This window comes from Argiope bruennichi, chromosome 4 (assembly GCF_947563725.1).
Source record: "Argiope bruennichi chromosome 4, qqArgBrue1.1, whole genome shotgun sequence".
In the NCBI taxonomy this organism is placed as follows: domain Eukaryota; kingdom Metazoa; phylum Arthropoda; class Arachnida; order Araneae; family Araneidae; genus Argiope; species Argiope bruennichi.
The window spans coordinates 136034722-136055762 of record NC_079154.1 but is presented as its reverse complement, the minus strand read 5'-3'; the positions used below and the strand labels follow the sequence as shown (position 1 = coordinate 136055762).

Here is a 21041-nt window from a genome sequence, read left to right as displayed (position 1 = left end):
TTGCTTTCACCACTACTCGTAGCATGTTTCATTAAACCGAAAATCGGAATCCTAAAATAGTTTTTTTTTATATTTTCTATAATTAAATTTGAAGTAAAAATTTTTTCGATCTATAGCTAATAATTATTGATAGTTAATTTTCATTTACTACAAATTGGAGGAAACAATTGGAATGAAATAAAGTTCTAGAATTTTGTTTAGGCAAATGGCAACAATATATGAAAGGCGGTTATTTGTAAACTTCAAACTTTTTCAATTTGCTGGTTTATTTAATTAAACTTTTTCAGGTTTTTGCTTTCTTTTTATTGCCTATTTTATTATGGATCGCGCAAATACAGGTATAATAAATTTTTGAAAACCTTATTTAAAATTTCGATATTTCTCAAATTTGATGTATCTGAAAGCTGTTTTTATTTAGAAATGTTGAAAATTTTTCGTTATATGTGACAAGAAGTATTATTTTAAATTAAGCAGCTTCGTTTATATAATAAAAAATTACATGAAATTGGAAAGATACAATCTGAAATTATATATATTTTTATTTCTTCCTGTCTAATAAACCTATGAAATCTTTTAGCGGCGAAAATTTTGCGAATGTTTCTATAAAAGGAAGCATAAGATTTTATTTGCGATTATGAAATATTATATTAAGCATCCCCGATTATTTCTCCTCTCATTGTACTTTTTTTTTTTTCTTCTTTGTCATCACATCCATAGTTTTGAACATTAAAAAAAAACTTGATTAAATGTTTTTAAATTCTATTTTTATAGAATTGTAGTTTGTCTTATTATTTAAAGTTTAAAATTGTTTACCTTTAAGAGAATGTAGTAGATGTAATTTAAATTGTGAATTTTTTTAAAAATTTCAGTATTTTAATTAAAGAGAGAAACAAAATGGAATAAACAAAACAAGACGGAGAACTAAGTTATACTGTAGAATCTATACTGTAGCTCAATTAATGATGTAAAAAGGGTATTTGGGAAGCTTGTAAGTATTTAATGCAATTTTGCTAAAATTGGTAAAAATCTCGTATTAGGCACTTGAGTCTTATCTAAAGAATTAATTATACTCATTCTATTTATCTTGCTATCTTACAGAAAATAGTTGGTCTATATTATAAAAGTTCATATACTTCATAATCATGAACATATATGTGAAACAAAGTAATATAGCTTTGATGTATGGAAATTTGATGAAATGTTGGTTCATGAAGTTATAGCTAAAGGATTTAATTAAAATTAATTATAACCGATAACTACAGCACAATTACATTTTTATGTATTGTATGAATAGCAATTGCAGGATCAAAAATACTTCCATTATGTGAAAAACTTCAAAGCATCCCAACATTTGACAATGCAGTCATTTTGTGATAAATGTTTTATTTGACATTGTGCAGGATTACATTGTGGGCCATCTGTGTCATCTTCTCATCTCACCAGTAGAAACTGCTTCATTTTTCTGGATCCATAATTTTTAGGTCATGGATAGCTTCCAATATCAGCGTGACTCTTTGCAATCCCAGTGTAATGAAGGTTCCCTTTTATTTTACTTGTATTGTTCATAAGCATTTCAATCTTACATATAACTTGTTTTGGATTATGTGTATTCAACTTAATCACTGAACTTAGGTTTTGATTTTTCTTTCTGACGGTGTATGAAGATCATATTACCCTGTTGAGATATCAGATCATTATATCAAGATGAGGGTATCACTGATGTCTAATAACCTGTTAATAGTGCTACTAAATTGCTATGAAGTATCACCCTAGCCGAGAATCTTGAGTATATAGAATTCCATATGCCCTAGATGTGATGTTTATATTATAGTTCATAAATGTCACTTAGAAAATTTCCTTTAACATTTGCTATTGTTTAGCATCTATTTACTTTCATGGTATCTTTTTCTTTCTGGTGTTTTATATATTCACTAACATATGCAAATATCATTTCTGGCTCTGCTTTAATGAATTATAACATGTGATTCAGAAAGCCCCCAATTCTTCTATTGGCCATAATATAAATGCATCTTCATTAAAAATCTTCCTATAAATTAAAAGTGATTTACAATGAACTTTGATCAGGAGACAAGTACTGTTTGGCTAGCATATTGTAGAAATTTTTTCATATTCTTTAATTAGGAATGGATTGTCGAAATATTTAATCATACAGGCCTATTTCTTTAATGTCAGTAATTTGTCAAATGTTTGAAAGATTGATTATGAATAGATTTATGGAAATTGATTTTAAAAAATCCTATATTTACTCGTATTACATATATTCTTTACCTCGCAGGAATTGTAATTATATTTGTTTTCTCTTCCATCACAAGACTATTCAAGCAGCAAATGAAAAGAAATTTTTCATTCTTTAAAACTGAATATTGTCTCTATCTTAGACTTGGCTAATTTACAAAATTCTTCCATTTTTCAATAAATTCCATAATTTTCTTCTAAAACAACATTTTAATATTTTTTTTACAAAAACTTTATTTCGAATGTGAAATCTTCTCATTGAAACATTTCTTAATTCTTTAAGTAGCTCCTATATTTATATTATGCATAATTTTAAAATAATTATAATACAGAATCTATGCTGATGATCTCCTTCTTTACTGTTATGCTTCAAATCTATCCTATACCTTAAAAATGTTAGTATTCTCTCTCACTCCCAAAAAAAAAAAAAAAAAAAAAAAAATGCTTAATTTCTATATGCTCAAATTCTATTCAAAAAAAAAAAAATCAATATGCTCAATGCTTGAGAATTTGTAATGTAACCTGAAGAATAAGAAGCCATAAATTTGTCTAACCTAAAGAAATTGCTATAAAAACATTACAATTTTATAACATATATATCTTGAAAACAAAAAAATTAAAATTTTGAGTTTGATTTTTTTCATTTAATCTGTCCTTTTAAATAACATTTTACAAACCTTTTCAATTATTAAATGATTTAAGCACTTAAAGCCACAACAATAATTGAATATATTTTATTGTGTATTTAAGATAAAGGAAACTGTAAAGAAAATTAATGAGCCAATTGCCCAGCCTCAAACACTAATCCCATTTCACCATTTTTTTTTTTTTTTTCTCTCCCCATATGGAAGCTTGTGATTTTGAAATTATCATCAAGGCTTGCCTGCCATAGCTTGAAGTTATGAAAATTTGCATTTTTCTAAACTGAATTGTTTTAATAAAATTAAGATTTTATTTTGCCTCAATTCTCAAGGGTAATCGAAAAAATGCTGTCTAACTATATGTTTTGATGGCATAAATTCTTTCAACAGGGTTTGCCAGCCAAAATCATTAATTTCAAAATTTTTGACTTCATATGGAATATTTTAATACCTAGATATATCATCCATAATCATTTATTCCCTATACTTTCCATTTTGAAAAACATTGTAAATTAATGCATGAAAAGAGTCTCTAATTTGCTATTTGAAGTAATTATATGTTTTTGAAGCTCTTCAGTCTTCTAAGCATTTTTAAAATTTAACAGAACATGTATCGGGTACTCTTGTTAATATTGACAAGTTTTTCTAGTCATCTTTTTTGGAATTTCTATGATTACAGTGGCATGAAGGATGGATATAATAGATGTATCTGTTTTCATTTTGAGCTCCAAAAAAGATATAGATGGTTCATGACATTATAAAAATGCTGCTATGACATCTTCATCTGCATTCACATCACTCGCCTTATCACAGCATCATAAGTTATTGTAAATACCATCAATAAAACAATCAGGATATTAACTCTTCATTTTCACAAATAAAGTTTGCAGCTTTTTACATACATTGAATGTCGGACTATTTGGTTTTTCTCTGTTGATTTTTCTTGTTTCAATCATTGCTAAATCATCTATTATCACATATCAGGTCAGAAATTGCAGAATAATCTTGTTCCTAAAGAGTTTAAATATCTTCAATATGAACTTTTTAAAATTAGACAACCAGAAGTAAGCATTGCTTTAGAAAAGCATTATAAGTTAATATTTGTAATGTTTATCTTACAAAACTGCAAAGTTATGTTATTTTAATTTGCTTATGTAGATGTTGTTTAACTCTTCCCTTCTTATTTAAACAATTTGTTCATAGTGAAAAAAAATTTTGAAAATCATATTTCTAAATCAATGTTATTACAAATTACAATTTAAACATAGCTCACCAAAATTACATAAAATTGAACTTTTCTTCTTGTACATTTTCCCCCTTTATACTCACCACATTCTTCATTTCCAGTAAAATTCTGAAATATTCATCCAGCTGATGTGATATTTTTTTAACATTTTAGAATTCAATTGTTTCCTACATTTATAAATGGTTCTGCTAAAAAAATATTTATCTTTAAAAAGTCTTTGACCTCTATAAACAAAATAATTAAATGTTTAAAATATCATTTAATTTTGTTATAGACCACATAGTGAAGGTAGAATTGTCAACATTTTAATTTATATGTTTCTTGTTGTAAAATGTTTATATATTTGTTACTGGCAACATATTTTGGATTTAATTGCATATTATTAAATTGGCAGCAGTGATGTTATTGACATCACCGAAGCTGTTAAGCTGCCGAGTTCATTTCATCAAAATGAAGATAATTTAAATAAAATTATCTTATTGTTTTTGCTCAATGAATATAATCAAATTTGACATCAATTGTTTCTTTCTCAATCTAATCAATTTTTATTATATATAAGCTTGTCTAGTTTTTGGATTTTCATAACATTCTCCCTCCCTCTCCTTCTTCTCCTGGAAATTAAGTTTTCAGTCATTTTGAATTTTTCTTTGCCATAAGATGATCCTCTATGCTCATCAAGTGCATGTTATTTCCCTGGAGAGCAACTAATATTATAGAATGAAGAATTTAATTCATCAATCACATTTTTTCAGGAGTACATCCCCATTTGTCATCCTGAGCATTTAAGCTACTTTCAACCTGCTCGCAATTTTGTTTTACCTTTTTCCTGCAAGATGCATATAATTTTTGTTACAATTTCACTTTAAAACGCTTTGATGAAATTACTATTCTGTTCTATAGTTATAATTTAAAGTGCACTCTTAATTGAAATTTTTTATATTTTGAAAACATCACAACATACCTTTTGTAGAAATTTATACTTTCCCAAAAGTACACTTTGATCACTCAGCAATACAATTAAGAACTCAATTATTTTAATCATGTTATACCAATTTTTTTTTAAATGTTTAAACTTTTTTATTTTTGAAAAGTCAAATGATTTCTATTGAAATTAGTAAGAATAATGAAAGGATGAGAAAAAGACATTAATTTTTTTTCCTCTTGTAATTTTAGAACGATAAATAATTTTTTGATTATCTTTTTCTCTTTTGGTGATAATTCATTTAATACTGAATTTTGTACTTTATTTTCCAATTTTCATTACCATATTTCAAGGTTTTTTCTTGGAACATTTACAGATACTTGCCTCCTTGATTATTTTTCTGTATTCCTCATATATTATAAATATATTTATAACAATTTTCATCAACATGGGTTGGTAAATAAAGGTAATTTTCTATGAACGAACATATTTCAATTTTTAATCAATATAAATCATGAAATTCTAAAAAATTTTGCCAGATATAAAATTTTAACTATAGGGTGGCCAGCCGACTAGGAATCATCAGGAATTCCAGAAGGTTGGGAAAAATCAGCGAAATTTATTATAAAATGAGAATTTTTTTTTTTATAAATCAGTAATTTTTATCAAACATAATTTATTGGTATTTTTTCAAAAGCAGCATGCAACATTGTTGTCAACTAATGAAAATCACACTTTTACTGATAGTCTGAAACAGATAATGGATGGGAAAGATTAACCACCATAGCTAATTTATTGTACATATGCATAAACATATAACATTTGCTCTGAATTATTTTTTCAGAATGCCTAGTTATTGATGTAATTAGTAAAAATAGATTTGTGTATTGTAGGAAATTCAAACAGCAGAAATGCTTTCCACCCAAAACTGTTTAAGTTGTAGAAAATTATTTTGCATGTTTATATAGATCCTTAAAGTTTCATCAAAGTATGATGTCGTTTTAAAATTAAATTGAGATAGAGTGACTCTAACATAAAAAAGTTTTATGAGATCATTAATTGATAGCAATATGAAAGTACTTATATATTTTTAAATCTTCTATTGGATATCTCCTCCCTTACACATACATTTAAACATCTTACAAATGGTCTTTTTTAGATTCTTCCTTCTTAGATCAATTCTAATTAAATGAAATTGCCCTGTAGAAGGTTACATTGAAAATTGATAGTTTATTTTTTATAATATAATACTTGCTTTTCTCTTCAAAATTAAGTAAATTATCCCTTATTTGATTTGATTCTATGGCTTCTATTCAGAACAATTTCTTTTTATTATGAATATTTTAAGATTATTAAATACAAATCATTAATGGTAATTTTTTGGTACTTTAATATTTCAAAGAATTACTGTACAGCTTTGATGTAATTAATCTTTTACTAAAACTAAAAATGAAATATTTGTTTTATTCTGAAACTTTCAAATACTTCACTCTATATAGCAGCATAATTCTGCTCAAATTTAGCAGTTTTAATATTCATTAGAAACCTTGGTTATATTTATATATGTATATTTTCTGTATATTCCAGGTAATTTATTAGTTTATTTTTTTATCTTATTTGCTTTTTTGTATTATTTTGTAGAGATCTTCTCACCTATACGCAACTTTGATGAGGAAAAGAGTAAACGACGATCAGACAGTTTTTCAAAATTTTTGAAAGGACCAGATGTTTTTAAAGAGAACTTAGTTAATTCTGAAAATTTGGTAATTTCTTTATATATACTGGATATATTTGTATATGAATGAACCAATTAATTCAAATCATTATACTATATTTGTAGATAGTAGAAGGGGAAAAAATGATATAACTGACTTTGAAGGGCATTTAACATTTTTTTCTCTTCTGAATGAAGATCAATTTTTTCAAAGCTGACTATATAAAGGCAATTAAACAACCAAGGGTGCATTTTTTCAGCTACTACATTTAAATTCTTCTTCTTATATTTTAAAAATGATTGTAATTAACATTTATCTGGATTCGTAGCTACTTGAATTGATGTTTTATTTTATACATGTAACAGTAGAAATGAACAACAACATTCATTGTTGTCAGAATGAATGCTGTACATTGCACTTACATTATTTATCTAGGAATGATGGTTATTTCATCTCAATTGCAAGTTAATTTGAGGAAGGAAATTAAACTTCAGTTTTTGTTGTCTGTATTCAAATCCATACTGCTTTAAGAGCATTTCCTAGTGCAAATGTATATTCTAAATTCAAGTCATTGATCTCTTTTGAAATTCCACTTTTATATAAATGTAAAATGACAGATATCTCAATTAACATACATTCATAAAAACAAAATAATGTGACTATTAGATTTGTTTCCTAATGTAGCTATTATCTGAAGGTTTTGTTTAAAATGCAATAAAAATAAACTAAGTGGAATTTATTGAAAAAACATTTGGAGGCTCTTTTTTTTTGCAGTTTACATATATCAAAATCAAGCAAGATGTGTCACTTAATATAGTAGTTTGTCTTTTTTTAAAATATATTTGCACAAGGACATCTTCATATTTATTTTCTAATGGCAATTCTCATTTTATTTCTTTACTTTTTTAAGTACAAATACAGAAAATATTGCAATTGTCAAAAATGTGTTAAGGTTTTATCAAATCTCCACATTTTAGACTTTCCCGAGTTTGAAAAACACATTTTAGAGAAGTATTTGTCCCAAAATACCTTCCAATATGTAACTCAAAATTGCTTTGAGTTAGAAGGATGAAGTTTGATGTAAAAGTTTTACACCAAGTTTGTAGATTTCAATCAAATTTTGAGCAAAATCTATTCAGAGGATATCTGTCTATCCAGCTGTTCGTACATAAATTAACAAATAAGAAGAGAACACTAAGTAGAAGAGATTAACATTAAATTAACACAATGAAGAGAGCTATATGAATACAGTTCAGTACATCTATAATGTATTTACATTTACCAAATTATAGATGTAGCATCTATAAGGCAGACACCTAAAAAATTTTGAACCAAATTGAACAAGGCCTATGGATTTGTAATTCCAGAGCATGTAAATGTGATAGTTAAAAAATGCAATGAATTTGGTTATGGAACTTTGTAACCATACTATAGTTTTGTATCAAATTTTGGTTTCAGTTGACTGAGAAAACATGTCTAAAATTCAGATTTGATTTTTGGATACTATTAACCACATATGAGGGATTAATCACCAAAAAATTCATGAAGGATTGTACAATAGATTCATTTAAAAAGATAAAGTCATGCCGAAAGTTAATATTTCTTAACAATTGTACGCCAATGCCAAGCAAGGCATTCTCTGCTTTACCCAAAGTTCATAATTTTTTGTAGGGATGTGGAGATAACAGTTTATTTAGAGAATATGCATGAACGTTTTAGGGAGGCCACTCCCATGGGCATTTTTAAAAAAACTGTGGATATGAAATGTTATAATACAAGAGAAAAAGGTTTAACAGTTCATTTCATTATACACATATGTAGAAAATATACTATTATTGCAATTCTTTCTTTTATTTTTCCATTTCATTAATTGATTCAATCATTTAGCTTTCAGCTATTCTTAGAAAGATATGTATCAATAGAAATAGTCTTGATATTTCTTCAAATAAGAAATTCAAATTGCATTTTCCTATTTTTATGTTCATTTATGGAGGGAAAAAAAATTAAGAGAAAAATATTTAATTTTAACAAAAACTGTTCTTTAAAATGATCATTTTCAGTAATCCTTATTCTTGACTTTTAATGACACATAAACACAACAAGTAAGATATAATTTAACAAGTAAGATATAATTTTTTTTTTCTCTATCTGTTATGCCTAAGTAAAAGTATATCTGCAAGTCTTTTTTTTTTTTCTTCCCATAACTAAGTGCATTTTTGTGATTATTTATTTATTGACTAATTATTTTAAATCATATCTTCCTTTATTTCTTCATAAGTATTTGATCAAATTTACATCTAATATGGCTTTCCATATAAGCTATCTATAGTTATAGCTATATTTTTTTTAATTTGCATGGCAGTTACTATTATGAATTTACTTTATTCCTTGTTAATGAAATGTAGGAAATGTTTGCGGAAAACGTTTAGTCTTTATGGGGTTTTATATCAAGTTTATGCCATATGAATCTTTGCAATATAGTCAATATAACAATTTATAATAATAATGATGATAAAAATAAAAATGTTGTACCAGAAGGCAGTGATGAGTTGAACTTTAAGGTTGCAGAGTTTCAAGAACCTACAAAATAATTTTTTTAAATTCTGTTTTCAATCTGATTTGATTACTTTTTTGTATTAAGACTTGTATCAATTAAAAGGTGGGATTGATAGCAAAAAGTAGAAAGAGGAGATAGAAAATGAATTAATAAATAAGAGACACAGGATATGGCTGCTCACTGAATAGTATTTTACGCTCTTTGTTCTGCACTGTTAAGTGATGCACCAGAGGTTTAAAAAAAAATGTTTTTCTTTTAACATATAAGTTATAGAGCTGAGAATTTACTAGTTCTGATCCGTTTCCTCGCTTACTGATGTTCATTCTATATCCTCCTAAACAAGACTTGCTTTGGCTCTCTTGATTTGCTTTTCTTTGTTTTTCCTTGTTTTCTGCTTTTTGTTTTTGTTTTACTTTCATGTTTCCCTGCATGAAATACATCTGATTTAAAGCATGTACATTTTTATTTGTTAAGGAAGTACTAAAGGAAAATCATGTATAATTTTCCTTCAGATAATTATGTATAATTTATTGAAGTAATGGGAAATTTTTTTATAATTTTTAGAAAATAAAGTAATATGATTATAATTAAAATTTTAATATTATTCAACAGTAAAATTGCATTTTAAAAATTTATATTTTTTCTCTTTCCTTGTGAGCTGACAACCATCTCAGCTTTAAAGTTAATTCCTTTTTTTTTTAATTGAAACTACTTCAATTAATATCTACCATAAAGATTTAAGCTTAATTTAAATTATGATTTTTAAAAGGGTAGATTTTAAAACTTAGGAAAGGACATCAATATCTAACTAAATACAAATAAATGTATGTATTATAAATTCTGCGTAATTTTGATGGGGGAAAAAAAAAACTTTTAACATAAAATGCGTTCATTTTAAAAGTATTTACTATCTTCTTAGTTTACTTATAACTGCATTTACTCTTTATTATAATAAGAATCTAACAAAAAAAAATTATTCCTTGTAGAGACTTTGTTGTAATTGTATTAAAATTGATTACATTTTCATCTGAAAAGGAAATATGTATGTAGAAATTCATCGCTATAACTAAATAATTATTATACAATCAAGATTTCCTGCATTATTTTTGAATTTGGAAGTTCAACACTTTTTTGAATGTCTAGTTAATGATAAACCATACAAATTAATTTTAATCATCAGTTTATCAGGAAAAAAGCATTTTTATAGTTCTTTTTTTAACATTATCCTATTATCCACAGTAAGTCATATGTTTAATGGATGTAATATGTAATATTTTCTGAAATTTCTCCAAATGATTATTAATCTTGTTGATGGATTGGAAAGAAAAACTGATTAATAAAATTCTTAGTATGTGTTAATTATTGTTATTTTTTTATTTATTTATTTAGGGAAATGTTGATGAAAATATTCCTGTTAAAAAAAGCTTAAGTAAGAAATCAACTAAAATGCTTCAAAAGAAAACTGCTAAAAGTAGTAAGTAAGCATATATGAATGTTAATTGTAGTTTTGTCCTTGCACTCTAAAATTGTTCTTTCATTCCGATTACAAAATACTTATTTATCTTTTCACATAAATCTTTTATTTTATTTTTTATTAATGTACCTTGTAAAAAGTAAAATATTATAATTTTTTATTTTTTTTAATATCATTGTTACATATCTTTCTCTTCTATTGAATTTTGCTCCTATAAGTTTTATGGGAAGTTTTATGTACTGGTTATAAAAGTCTTGAAGATCCTAAGTCTTTTCAGCCACAAAGAATTATCTCAAAATTCAATACTTGAAAATCAGTTTTCTAGTAAAGTAATTTAAATTAATATAGAGGGTACTTATTTTAGAATGATTTCAAGACTGTTTATTTAATATTTAAAATATCAAGACTTTTTTTAAGCATTCAATCTGATAGTCTACTTTACTATTTAATCTGCATTGTTAATTTCCAAGAAAAAAAAAAAAAGAGGGGTTTGTAAAATTTCCGAAGATATTGATTTTTATTCCTCTTCATTTACTTTCCATTATTCATAAATTATAATGAGTTTCCATTTTCAAAGTTTTTTTTTTTGCCTTCCCCCCCCCCCCCCCAAAAAAAAAGACTAAGGATGCAACAGTCCATGAGAACTTTACCAGAATATGTTGAAAAGGTATATATAATGAATTGTGAACTTAAATTATTTTTTCAAGGAATGCAATGGTGCTTTTCGATAAATGCCTTATAGCTTTGTCTTGTTGAAGTTTAACTCTTGAGAAAGCATTTGGATAATGAAATGGAATTTTTAAAAATAAATATTATATATAAGATTTTTTCTTGATAGCTTTTTAAGCTGATTTTAAATCTTTTTTCCACACTTTAATTTTCTAGTGTAGGAAAACTCTGCAACAATTGTAAACCCCTTGCTGAAACTTTCTTTAATAAGAGTTTAATAATTGTTATGATGGTTTTGAAAAGAGTTACCATTTGTTTTTGGTAGTAAACAGGCCGATTTTTGTTACAGTCATTTAGGTAAACAGAAGCTTCATCAGGGTTGCAATGTATTTCCATTTATCTGCTGTTAAATAATTTCATAGAGGGTTCTACAGCATATGAAATGTTATGACTTTTGACATGTCACTGAGAATTACTTGCCTTCCACCACCTTCCATTTTCTAGATAAATCGGAAAAAACAAAACTTTACTGTATATTCTTTCTGGAGAAATTCATTGTCAGTACCAGCTGCTTAACTAATTTCAAAATTTTTTTATTTCTTATGAAATTTAATGACCCTTAAATATGTCATCAAAGGTTGCTTGTACTCTTCATTCTCCATTTTTGAGGGAAATTGAAAAAATATTATTTTACCATATATTCTCTGTGTGGAGGGGGGAGGTAGAGAAACTCAACATAATTCCCAGCCACAATCATTGCACTGATTTTGAAAATTTTTGTTTCATATGGTTGTTTATGACTCCTTGATATGTCATCTATCTCCTTCCTTTCCATTTTGAGAGATACTTCAAAATAAAAGCTGCACAGGCCTCAATCTAAACAAACTAGAACAATTTTGCCATTTTGGAAACTAGTTAACATTTCAGAATATGCTATCATTATTGTGTAAATTTAACTTGTATTATTGTTACTATTAAATTCATCGACAGACTGACATGATGGGGGGTGATGTAAGGTTTGGAATAATAAAAGTTTAAGGAATATGTATAATACAATGAACAGAAAAATGCAGAATTAATAGAATAAGTTATATATCTATTAAAATGAGAAATTTGAAAATATTTTATTGAAAAGGCTGTTAAAACATGGTTACATTAAATATTTCAGAAACTTTGACAAATAAAGATAATATGGCATCATGTGCATCCATTCTTGATGAAGCATTTACTATTTCTCCTGAAGAAACCAGTTCACTCAAGAAAGAAAAATCATCACTTGCATCTAAAAGAAGTAAAGACTTATTAATCAATTTTGTAGCTAAAAGAAATGATAAAATGAGAACAAATCAGCAGAAGGAAATTGAAGGAAATAATAAGGGAAAATATTCTCATTCAGCTAAACAAAATTCTATGAATTTAGCTAAATGTTCTCTGCAATCTGGAGCTGCCATTGTGCCCAAAACTGTTGGTTCTGAAAAATTTGAGAAAACTGACAAGTCGTCTTCAGTAAATCAGCGTAACCCATTATCTCAGGTAAAAAAAAATAATAATAATAATAATAATTTCACAAATTATTGTTAAAATATTATGCTGTTATCATTAAAATGTTACACTCTTTTAAGATAACTATTTAATTTAGTATATCTCAGTACAATGCTGTGTATGGTACTGAGTATCGTACTATACAGTAGTGCTGAGACTAGTAAACGAGCACTATTTAGTATACTTACTCAGTATTATTCTTTATATATTAGTTTTATTTTTAAAATCTTCAAAGATTCTTTTTTAATGAATTTGTTGTTTGTTAGTAGCATTAAATTTGTAATAATCTAAGTTTATTAAAAGTTTGACCACACATTGTTTCAAATCAGTATGAAGACACACAAATTGTATTTTACTGTACTTCTTAAAATAAGGGTTTTTATTAATGAATAACTCAAATTTGCAGTTCTATTAAAAGAAAACAAATTCCGATGAACTACAGCCTTGCAGTTCATCAGAAATCAAAAATAACAGTTTGAAGTTTAAATTCAACACAGTTATAAATGTTTGATGTGAGCTCCTCCAAAAATATGAAAGATATTGGAGCAGTACAATAATTCATCCCGCATTTTTTTCTGCATGCCTGGTGTGAAGCTTTGAAAAGATGATATGGTGATGATTTAATTTCTGCTAATTTCTTTTCAAATAACTGCTCTTTCATCAAAGAGCAGTTATTTGTTCCTTGATTTCAAAGAGATATTGTTCTGCATTATGCCCAACCAACAGACAACCTATCTGATGTATGCTTTCAAAGTGTCACGTGAGATACATGCTCCAAGTGATAGATGATTTATAATTAAGTTTCTAAGGGATCGAAAATTTTGGATATATAGCAACATTAGGGCTATATTTGAGAAGTTCTTACAATTCTGGAAAAAAACTGTCATGTATCTAGTTCATAATGGATTCTGATTCAAATTGTGGTGGTTGTTTTATGTCTCAACTAATTTAATATTTGCCTTACTTTTATATTCTGTATACTTATCTAAAGAAATTTATTTCTTTATTCCATTTCCTTACATTATTTATGGCATTGCAAAGATAATCTGACAGTATTATAATTCATTAATTCATCGTTTTTAGATTGAGCTGTAATTGAGATTAGGTTTAATAATAGCCAAAACAGTTTAAATACAGTAAAATTGGCTAAATTAACATTTGGATCTACATTGGAAAAGGAAAGTATAGCCACCATATTTAATTTAATGTATAATTAAAAGTGGTTTTGCTTTTGCTTTCAAGGTTAAAAGTCAATTGTACCACATATTAAGAAAATGAAAATATGAATTTTGAGTATTAATATTCAAAACTATTTTAAACCGGATTTATAATCCCAAAATAATTTATTGTAATTAAATAATTATTTTACAATAATTTTTTCCCACTTCTTGGAGATCTTTTCGTTGAATTATCAAGTATTAGATGTCATTGATATTTTTTTTATTTGTTATTATTTGCTTACTTTTAAATATAAATATGAACCATTTATTAAATTCTTCATATGGAGGGATGTTATGAACATTATTGCTAATATTTTTTTTTCACTTTTTTTTTTTGTGTGTGTTTGTGTGAGATATATATCTTATTTAAAATTTCCCATGTATTCAACAAAATTATTTTGAAATAATACTAAACACAAAAAATTAATTTGTTTGATATATTATAGATACACATTTTTCTTGTAATAATCCCAAACATTTTCAAAAAAGGAAGACAGCATTTTTCTTATACATTTTGATATATATGAAACTGATTGCTACAAAAATTCATAAATTTCATTTAAGCTATCATTTTAAATTTATATGTTTAAAACTTTTTTCTTTTTCTACAATAAAGGGGGGGGGGAGGATTATACGGACAAATTTCCCACTTTTTTCTGTAAGTTATGGGTTAAACATTCAGCCAATATACTGGTGATTTTTTTTACTATATTTGGTGGTGGGAAATTTAATGCTATTTTGATATCATTGAATAATTTTTCTTATTTTGATGTAATGGTCTGTTTTGAAATATGATGTAGTGATTTCATTTGTAAATGTTTTTTCTATTAGTAGAATTATTGCTCATTTCTGATTTGTGTGTTGGTTAACAGTATGATCAGAGGAAGGAAACAAGAAACAAATCATTTCATTCTTAATCACTCTGCCAATGCATTTTTGCACTGTATTTTTTGTAAGTAAATCTGATAAACGGTTCTGAGATCTGATAGGTTGCCTAAATATTTGTCTAGATGGGCATGCATTTTCTAGTACTGAATAATGTATTTGGAAAAAAAAGTGAAATGTTATGCATAATTAAAGCTTATCTGTAAATCAATAAGTGAAAACAATGTTTTTTGTTTTATTTTTGAGCATTAAATTTTATTTTACATTTATTTTAATTAGAAGAGTAGAACAATTTTTTTGCATACAGTTAAGAACATATTGTGCAATAAATAAAGAAAAGAATACTAAGCAACATCATTCTGAGGATAGTAGATACATCTGAAAATATCAGAGAAAAGCCAAGGATATTCAAACAGAAAAAATGATGACCACCCTGATATTGAAAAAGTTTGGGAGAATTATAGTATCACCATGATATCAGTCATATTTTTGGAGGGTTTACAGTGAACACATATAACTGTGTTGAATTTAAAATACAACTGTTGTTTGTAACTTCTAATGAATGATAAGTATGTAATTGTAGGGCTATTAAAAGAAAACAAGAAAAATTAGGGATATTCATTTATAAACGTTCGGTATTAATGTATGCACTAAAATCTTATTCGAATAAATAAATCCATTTACAATAAGCAACCTTTTCATAGATAAAGTATTCTTTTTAAAAGATTTCACTATCATCTTAGTATATTATTGTAATTATAAAGTAAGTATTAATGAATATTTAAAATTTTGTGAAATTAAATTAATTTGTTTCATGAAATTAAAGCTTATTCAGATATTGATGATTACAAGAAGAATCAAACTTGTGCAAGTGCAATGTGGGATGGTCAATGTTTTAAACAATATTTCATATAAGTTGGCTAATTGTGGTCATAATATGTAATGTTAAACTCACTATTATAACATTACAGTAAGACCTCTGAGTGGCCACTCCTACATTCCGAGAAAATTTGTCAGCTTTGAAGGGTTTAGTTACAATTAAAGGATAATTGCTATAATACATAATTTAAGCAGGTACAACACATTTAAAATGAAGTTTAAAATTTATCTAAAGAAAAAATAGTACTTTATTTAATTATTTTTAAATTTTATTAAAAAAGCGATATAACTTGACTTTGTTTTAGGTTTTTACATTTCTCAAAAACAGCCATTTTTTCAAGTTTGTCTTTTTGTTTAAAAAATAAATCTTGAACCGAACTTTCCTGCCTTGATTTTTCACATTTTTTCTGTCGAAGTTTACTAGCTATTCTTCAAAAGTAGATGATGTCATCTATATTTTTTTTTTATTCTCATACCACAACATACCAGGATGATTCAAATCCTTTTTCTTTAAAACTTCTGAGTCTTTGATATCTCTAAATGATCAAGGGCTTTCCCCCCCCCCCCCCTCTTCAGGTGCAAAAATTAGTGGTAAGCTGCTCCTTCGGAATTTTTCTACTTCTGGCATCATTAGGTTTTTGAATAATACTTTTATTGAGCAAAACAAGAAAGTAATGTGCTGTCTCTACCATGTTTCATATGTCTTTGTCATCATATCCAGCCAAAAGTAGTGGAAGATGCTCCTGACAGTCTTCACATGAACTAATGTTGACATCGGCCGCTTTGCCACACTTAGATCGAAAAGTAATGTTATTCCAAGTACGAAATCTGTCCACCACCCATTTCTGGTAGAGAACTTTTCAATTCCCAGAGCATCCGCAAGTTCTTTTGCCTTGTATTGAATCATAAGTCCAGTGACAGGAATTTTCTTCGCAATGTTGACATACTTTTCATCTATTTGACACCACAAAATTTAGTGTCTTCATATTCTTTAGAATTCAAACAGCCTGATATTTTTATTTGCTTTTTTTTTAAATTGTTTCTTCTTTGCTTTCTTTCAATTTTCTTACTTCTTTTGCTGTTAAATAATGCAGCTGACTTGCTCACCGATTTGTCGTTCTTATATTGATACAGAATTTGAGTGCGCTTCTCGAGAATTCACTTCGACATCATTGCAACTCGGATGAAGACCAGATAATAGAAGAAGCGTGAATGATGTTTTCCCTCCAAAATTATCGGTATCCACTAATATCCAATAGGAAACAAGTACAGAAGACTTTTCTTGACTGACCCCGAACCTTTCTTTTTCTGGACATAGCCAAAGCCTTTGATAAAATTTGGCACGAAGGGCTCTTATTCAAGTGCATGCGACTTTGATTTTCGGCACAATTTATCAAAATTTTATGTTCGTACCTATCTTCTCATAACTTTAGGGTACGAATAAACGATGTAATTTCATCCTCCAGATCAATCCTGAGCGGTTATGCGCAGGGAAGTTTACTTTATCCAACTCTTTTTAACATTTACGTTAATGATCAACCTCAAGTTAGGAATTGTCACTCAGCAATATTTGTTGACGATACCGCCATTCTAACACAGAATAGGGATCCACGCATAGTCATTACACAATTACAACAGTATCAGCTCAAACATTTACAGTGCTGGCTCATCGGCTGGAAAATAAAAGTGAACCCAAGAAAATGCATGTGCCTCCTGTTTATTAAAAAACTCGGAATGCTTGATCTAGTCCCAATCAAAATTTTTGACCACCGTCCCCTTTGTAACATGATCAGTATCTAAGCTCTATGGGTTTCACTGTATATATATTTATGACAAATTTTTAGTATGATTTCTTGAAATTTTTTTAGACCTGAAGTATTACTTATTTTTTAGATCTGAAGTATTGAAATATTACTATTTTAGGATATGTTTTATGAATTTGATGTTATTCCAATTATTTATCCATATATGCATTAATTTAATTAAAAATGTAGAGATTTAAGTTTTGTTTATTGATTAATGTAAGTTATAAATATAAAGATTAATTTACCTTTGGCAAAGATATTATCATTAATGATATTGATTTTTTCTTTCCATTCCCAGACTTATTGAATAAGCTGTTTATCTTGCAGATACAATCAGGAGTGCTTGAACAAATAATAAATGATGCTGTTGAATCTAAAGTTGAGGGCATTCAGCAATTGCTGTGGTCACATTACACAGATTTATTGAAGACCATTTATATTATTAAAGTAAATGTTTTCTCTTTTCTTCACAAAATGCAGTAGTCAAAATAACTTAAAATGTAATTTAAAATATTTTATTTTTCAATTGTTAAATTAATAAAATTTTTAGAGGCACTTTATAATTATTACATTGCTTATTTAAAAATGACTACATGTAGTGATTTATTTATGACTTTTAGTTGGAAATTTTTCTAATTTGATTGTTTGGGGCTCAAAATATTTTGTGTCTGAGTGCCTTCGAAAGTAAATATTCTGCAATAGAAACATGAAACTCCAAAATGTTAATGGTATTTTCTGATTATGGATACCTTTTGCCAGAAAGACTATTTCTTGAATTTTGTTCTTCCCTTTGATGTTAAATAGTTCTTTATTCTGATAATTTGATATGTATATCTCTCTTTATAAAAATGGGTCTTTCACTTCTTTGCAAATATTCAATTTTAACATAATTAGAGTGTATGTGCAAGGAAAAAAAACCTTTCAAAGTTAAGTTTATTAAATAGTTTCAGTTGATTAGTTAAGCAAAAGTTAAGTAAGTTTCAGTTGATTCAGTTAAAAAAAATTGTGATATTTTGTAAAAATATCTCAAAAATAATTTTTATACTATTTGTATATTTAAAAAAAATGGGAAATTATAATAATCTCATAATTATTATTATTTGGGTTACTTTTCCATTTGAAATTATTATTTGGGTAATTTATTTAGTTAGATATGCCAAAGTTAGCACTTGTTCAATTATGTGTTTAATAATTTTTTTTAATATTATTTTTGGAAATGTAGTAGTAAAAAGGTTTTGTCTAGTTATTTTGCTTAGTTTTTGAGGAAATTACAAAAATAAAGAAGAACAGCCATAAAGTTCAATTAGAGATATGTATGCTATACTATGATAAAAATGCAGGAAAAAGTTTCTTGTATTTTATCTATAAAATTGGAGATATTTCCAATTAAAATTATGATCTTTCCTAACCTGTATTCCCTGGTATTATTATACAGTTTTTCCAAGCTAAGCCATAGCATATTGAAATTTTAAGCAATGAAAAGAATAAAAAGAGAAAAACTTTGGAAAAAAGAAGGTTCTCGAGAGGGGGATATCAAAAAATGCGTCTTTCAATTCTTGGACATACCCATTTTTTAAGTTGTAGAAAGCTCATAATTTTAATTACAAATATCTCCACCAATTTTATAAATAACTCCAGAAAATGTTTTAGCATGCATTTTCCTTATTGAATATTTGGACTGATCTCTCTCTCTCTCTCTTTTTTTTTTTTTATTTATTTTTTTTTTTAACTTTTTTAATTTACCGCTAGGAACTTTGTTACTTATCTCAATAAATTGAGCACAGTCACTTTACCATAGCTATGCATTATTTCCCTGGTTGTATGAGACACCATTCTGAATTTGAAGACATTTCTTCTCTGATTTAGAACTATCGAACAGGATGTTGTTCCTTTTTTATATCAGTTAGTATATGCCATTATAGTTGCAGAAGAACGCAAAGTAATGACCTTGAAAGTTGAGTGATGTCCATCAAAAACATGCAATAACGTCCATTCATTAGTCCAGTAAATCATCCACAGCAAAAATCTACTCTTATGAAAAATGTTAACATCAATTTAACGTCTTAAATAAATTGTAAACGTCTACAGAATTTCGACAATTTGGCAGGATTTGCTAGGGGTATTCACGAGAAAGGTCGAGCCCCCCAAAATGTGGGGAAAGGCGAAGATCAGCTTTAATATGTGAAATATATTTATTAAGATTACAAGGACAAGACATTATGAGCGTGAGCCACTCGTCTGCCATTTATGGCGGGAAAGCATCATGTGATCAATGACGCATCATGGCGCCATACAGGATATGAGATCTGTTAGCAGCTCCCACATGTATTAATTTTTCTTGTTAAACTTCGCCATGATGTGCAGATATTTCATTCAACACTTGATATTAAAATTCATTATTTTGAGAGTATTCATTTTTGCACAAAATTCCATTAAATTCATATTTTTTTTAGTGAATAAGGATAAAATTTTAAATAGTCATATATTCTGTATCAATACTTTAATAATCAGGAAAGCCAATATTCTAGGCAAACAAAAATTGGCAGTATTTAAAATATATTAGTTTTTTAATGAACTTATTTTCATTCATATAATGATAAAAAAAAAAAAAGATTAAAAGTAAAATAAATATTTGCATTTTTATTTAAAATCACTGATCAGTCTTAATTTACTAACACAAACCTTTTGAAATTACTTTTTTTAATAGAAAAAGTTTCTAATTAATTTTTATTTCTTTAGGATGAAATGGAACAAAGACATGCATCAGAAAGTACAACTATGTTTAAAATTATTGAAGAACTGTTAGAAGAAAATCGTTTGCTTAGAAATGCAATACTGGCACGTCAATAGATCTTTTTTTTTTTTTTTTTTAACTTTGCTTTCCCATTTTATATGGATTTCACTTTATATATTTTTTAAGTTAATAAAACATAATATTTCAATACATGTTTATGTTTTTTAATTCTCTAGAATGACAAAATGTATATTTTAATTGTGATTTTAATTTCATTTGCTTAATCTTGAAATTCAAGGAGTAAAAATCAGACATGATTACAAATAAATAACAAGGATTTTAAATGACATTCAAGAATACATGTTTTCAAACACTTTCAGTAATGAATGCATAATTTTTAAGATTTAGTGAAAAATAATTGGTTTTTCTTAATCATTTAATAAGTTTAGTAAACTTTTTAATTTCTGGGCTTTTTTAAATGGTCAAGTTTTGCTTG

At 26.9% G+C, this 21041-nt stretch overlaps 1 protein-coding gene across 1 annotated transcript; it reads left to right on the top strand.

The window, feature by feature from the left end:
• Positions 1 to 205: 205 nt before the first annotated feature.
• Positions 206 to 20755, top strand: LOC129966620 (uncharacterized). The gene is made up of 6 exons (XM_056081118.1): positions 206 to 338; positions 6707 to 6828; positions 10727 to 10811; positions 12649 to 13013; positions 18139 to 18258; positions 20551 to 20755. The coding sequence occupies exons 1-6, from the start codon at positions 320 to 322 to the stop codon at positions 20659 to 20661; spliced, it is 822 nt and encodes a 273-aa protein (XP_055937093.1). The 5' UTR covers positions 206 to 319; the 3' UTR covers positions 20662 to 20755.
• The last annotated feature ends 286 nt before the right edge of the window (positions 20756 to 21041 follow it).

Bases quoted from the DNA above. Each gene is read 5' to 3' on its own strand.
- LOC129966620 (XM_056081118.1), top strand. The intron at 6,829-10,726 runs GTAATTTCTTTA...TTATTTATTTAG, and splicing joins TAGTTAATTCTGAAAATTTG to GGAAATGTTGATGAAAATAT. The intron at 18,259-20,550 runs GTAAATGTTTTC...TTATTTCTTTAG, and splicing joins AGACCATTTATATTATTAAA to GATGAAATGGAACAAAGACA.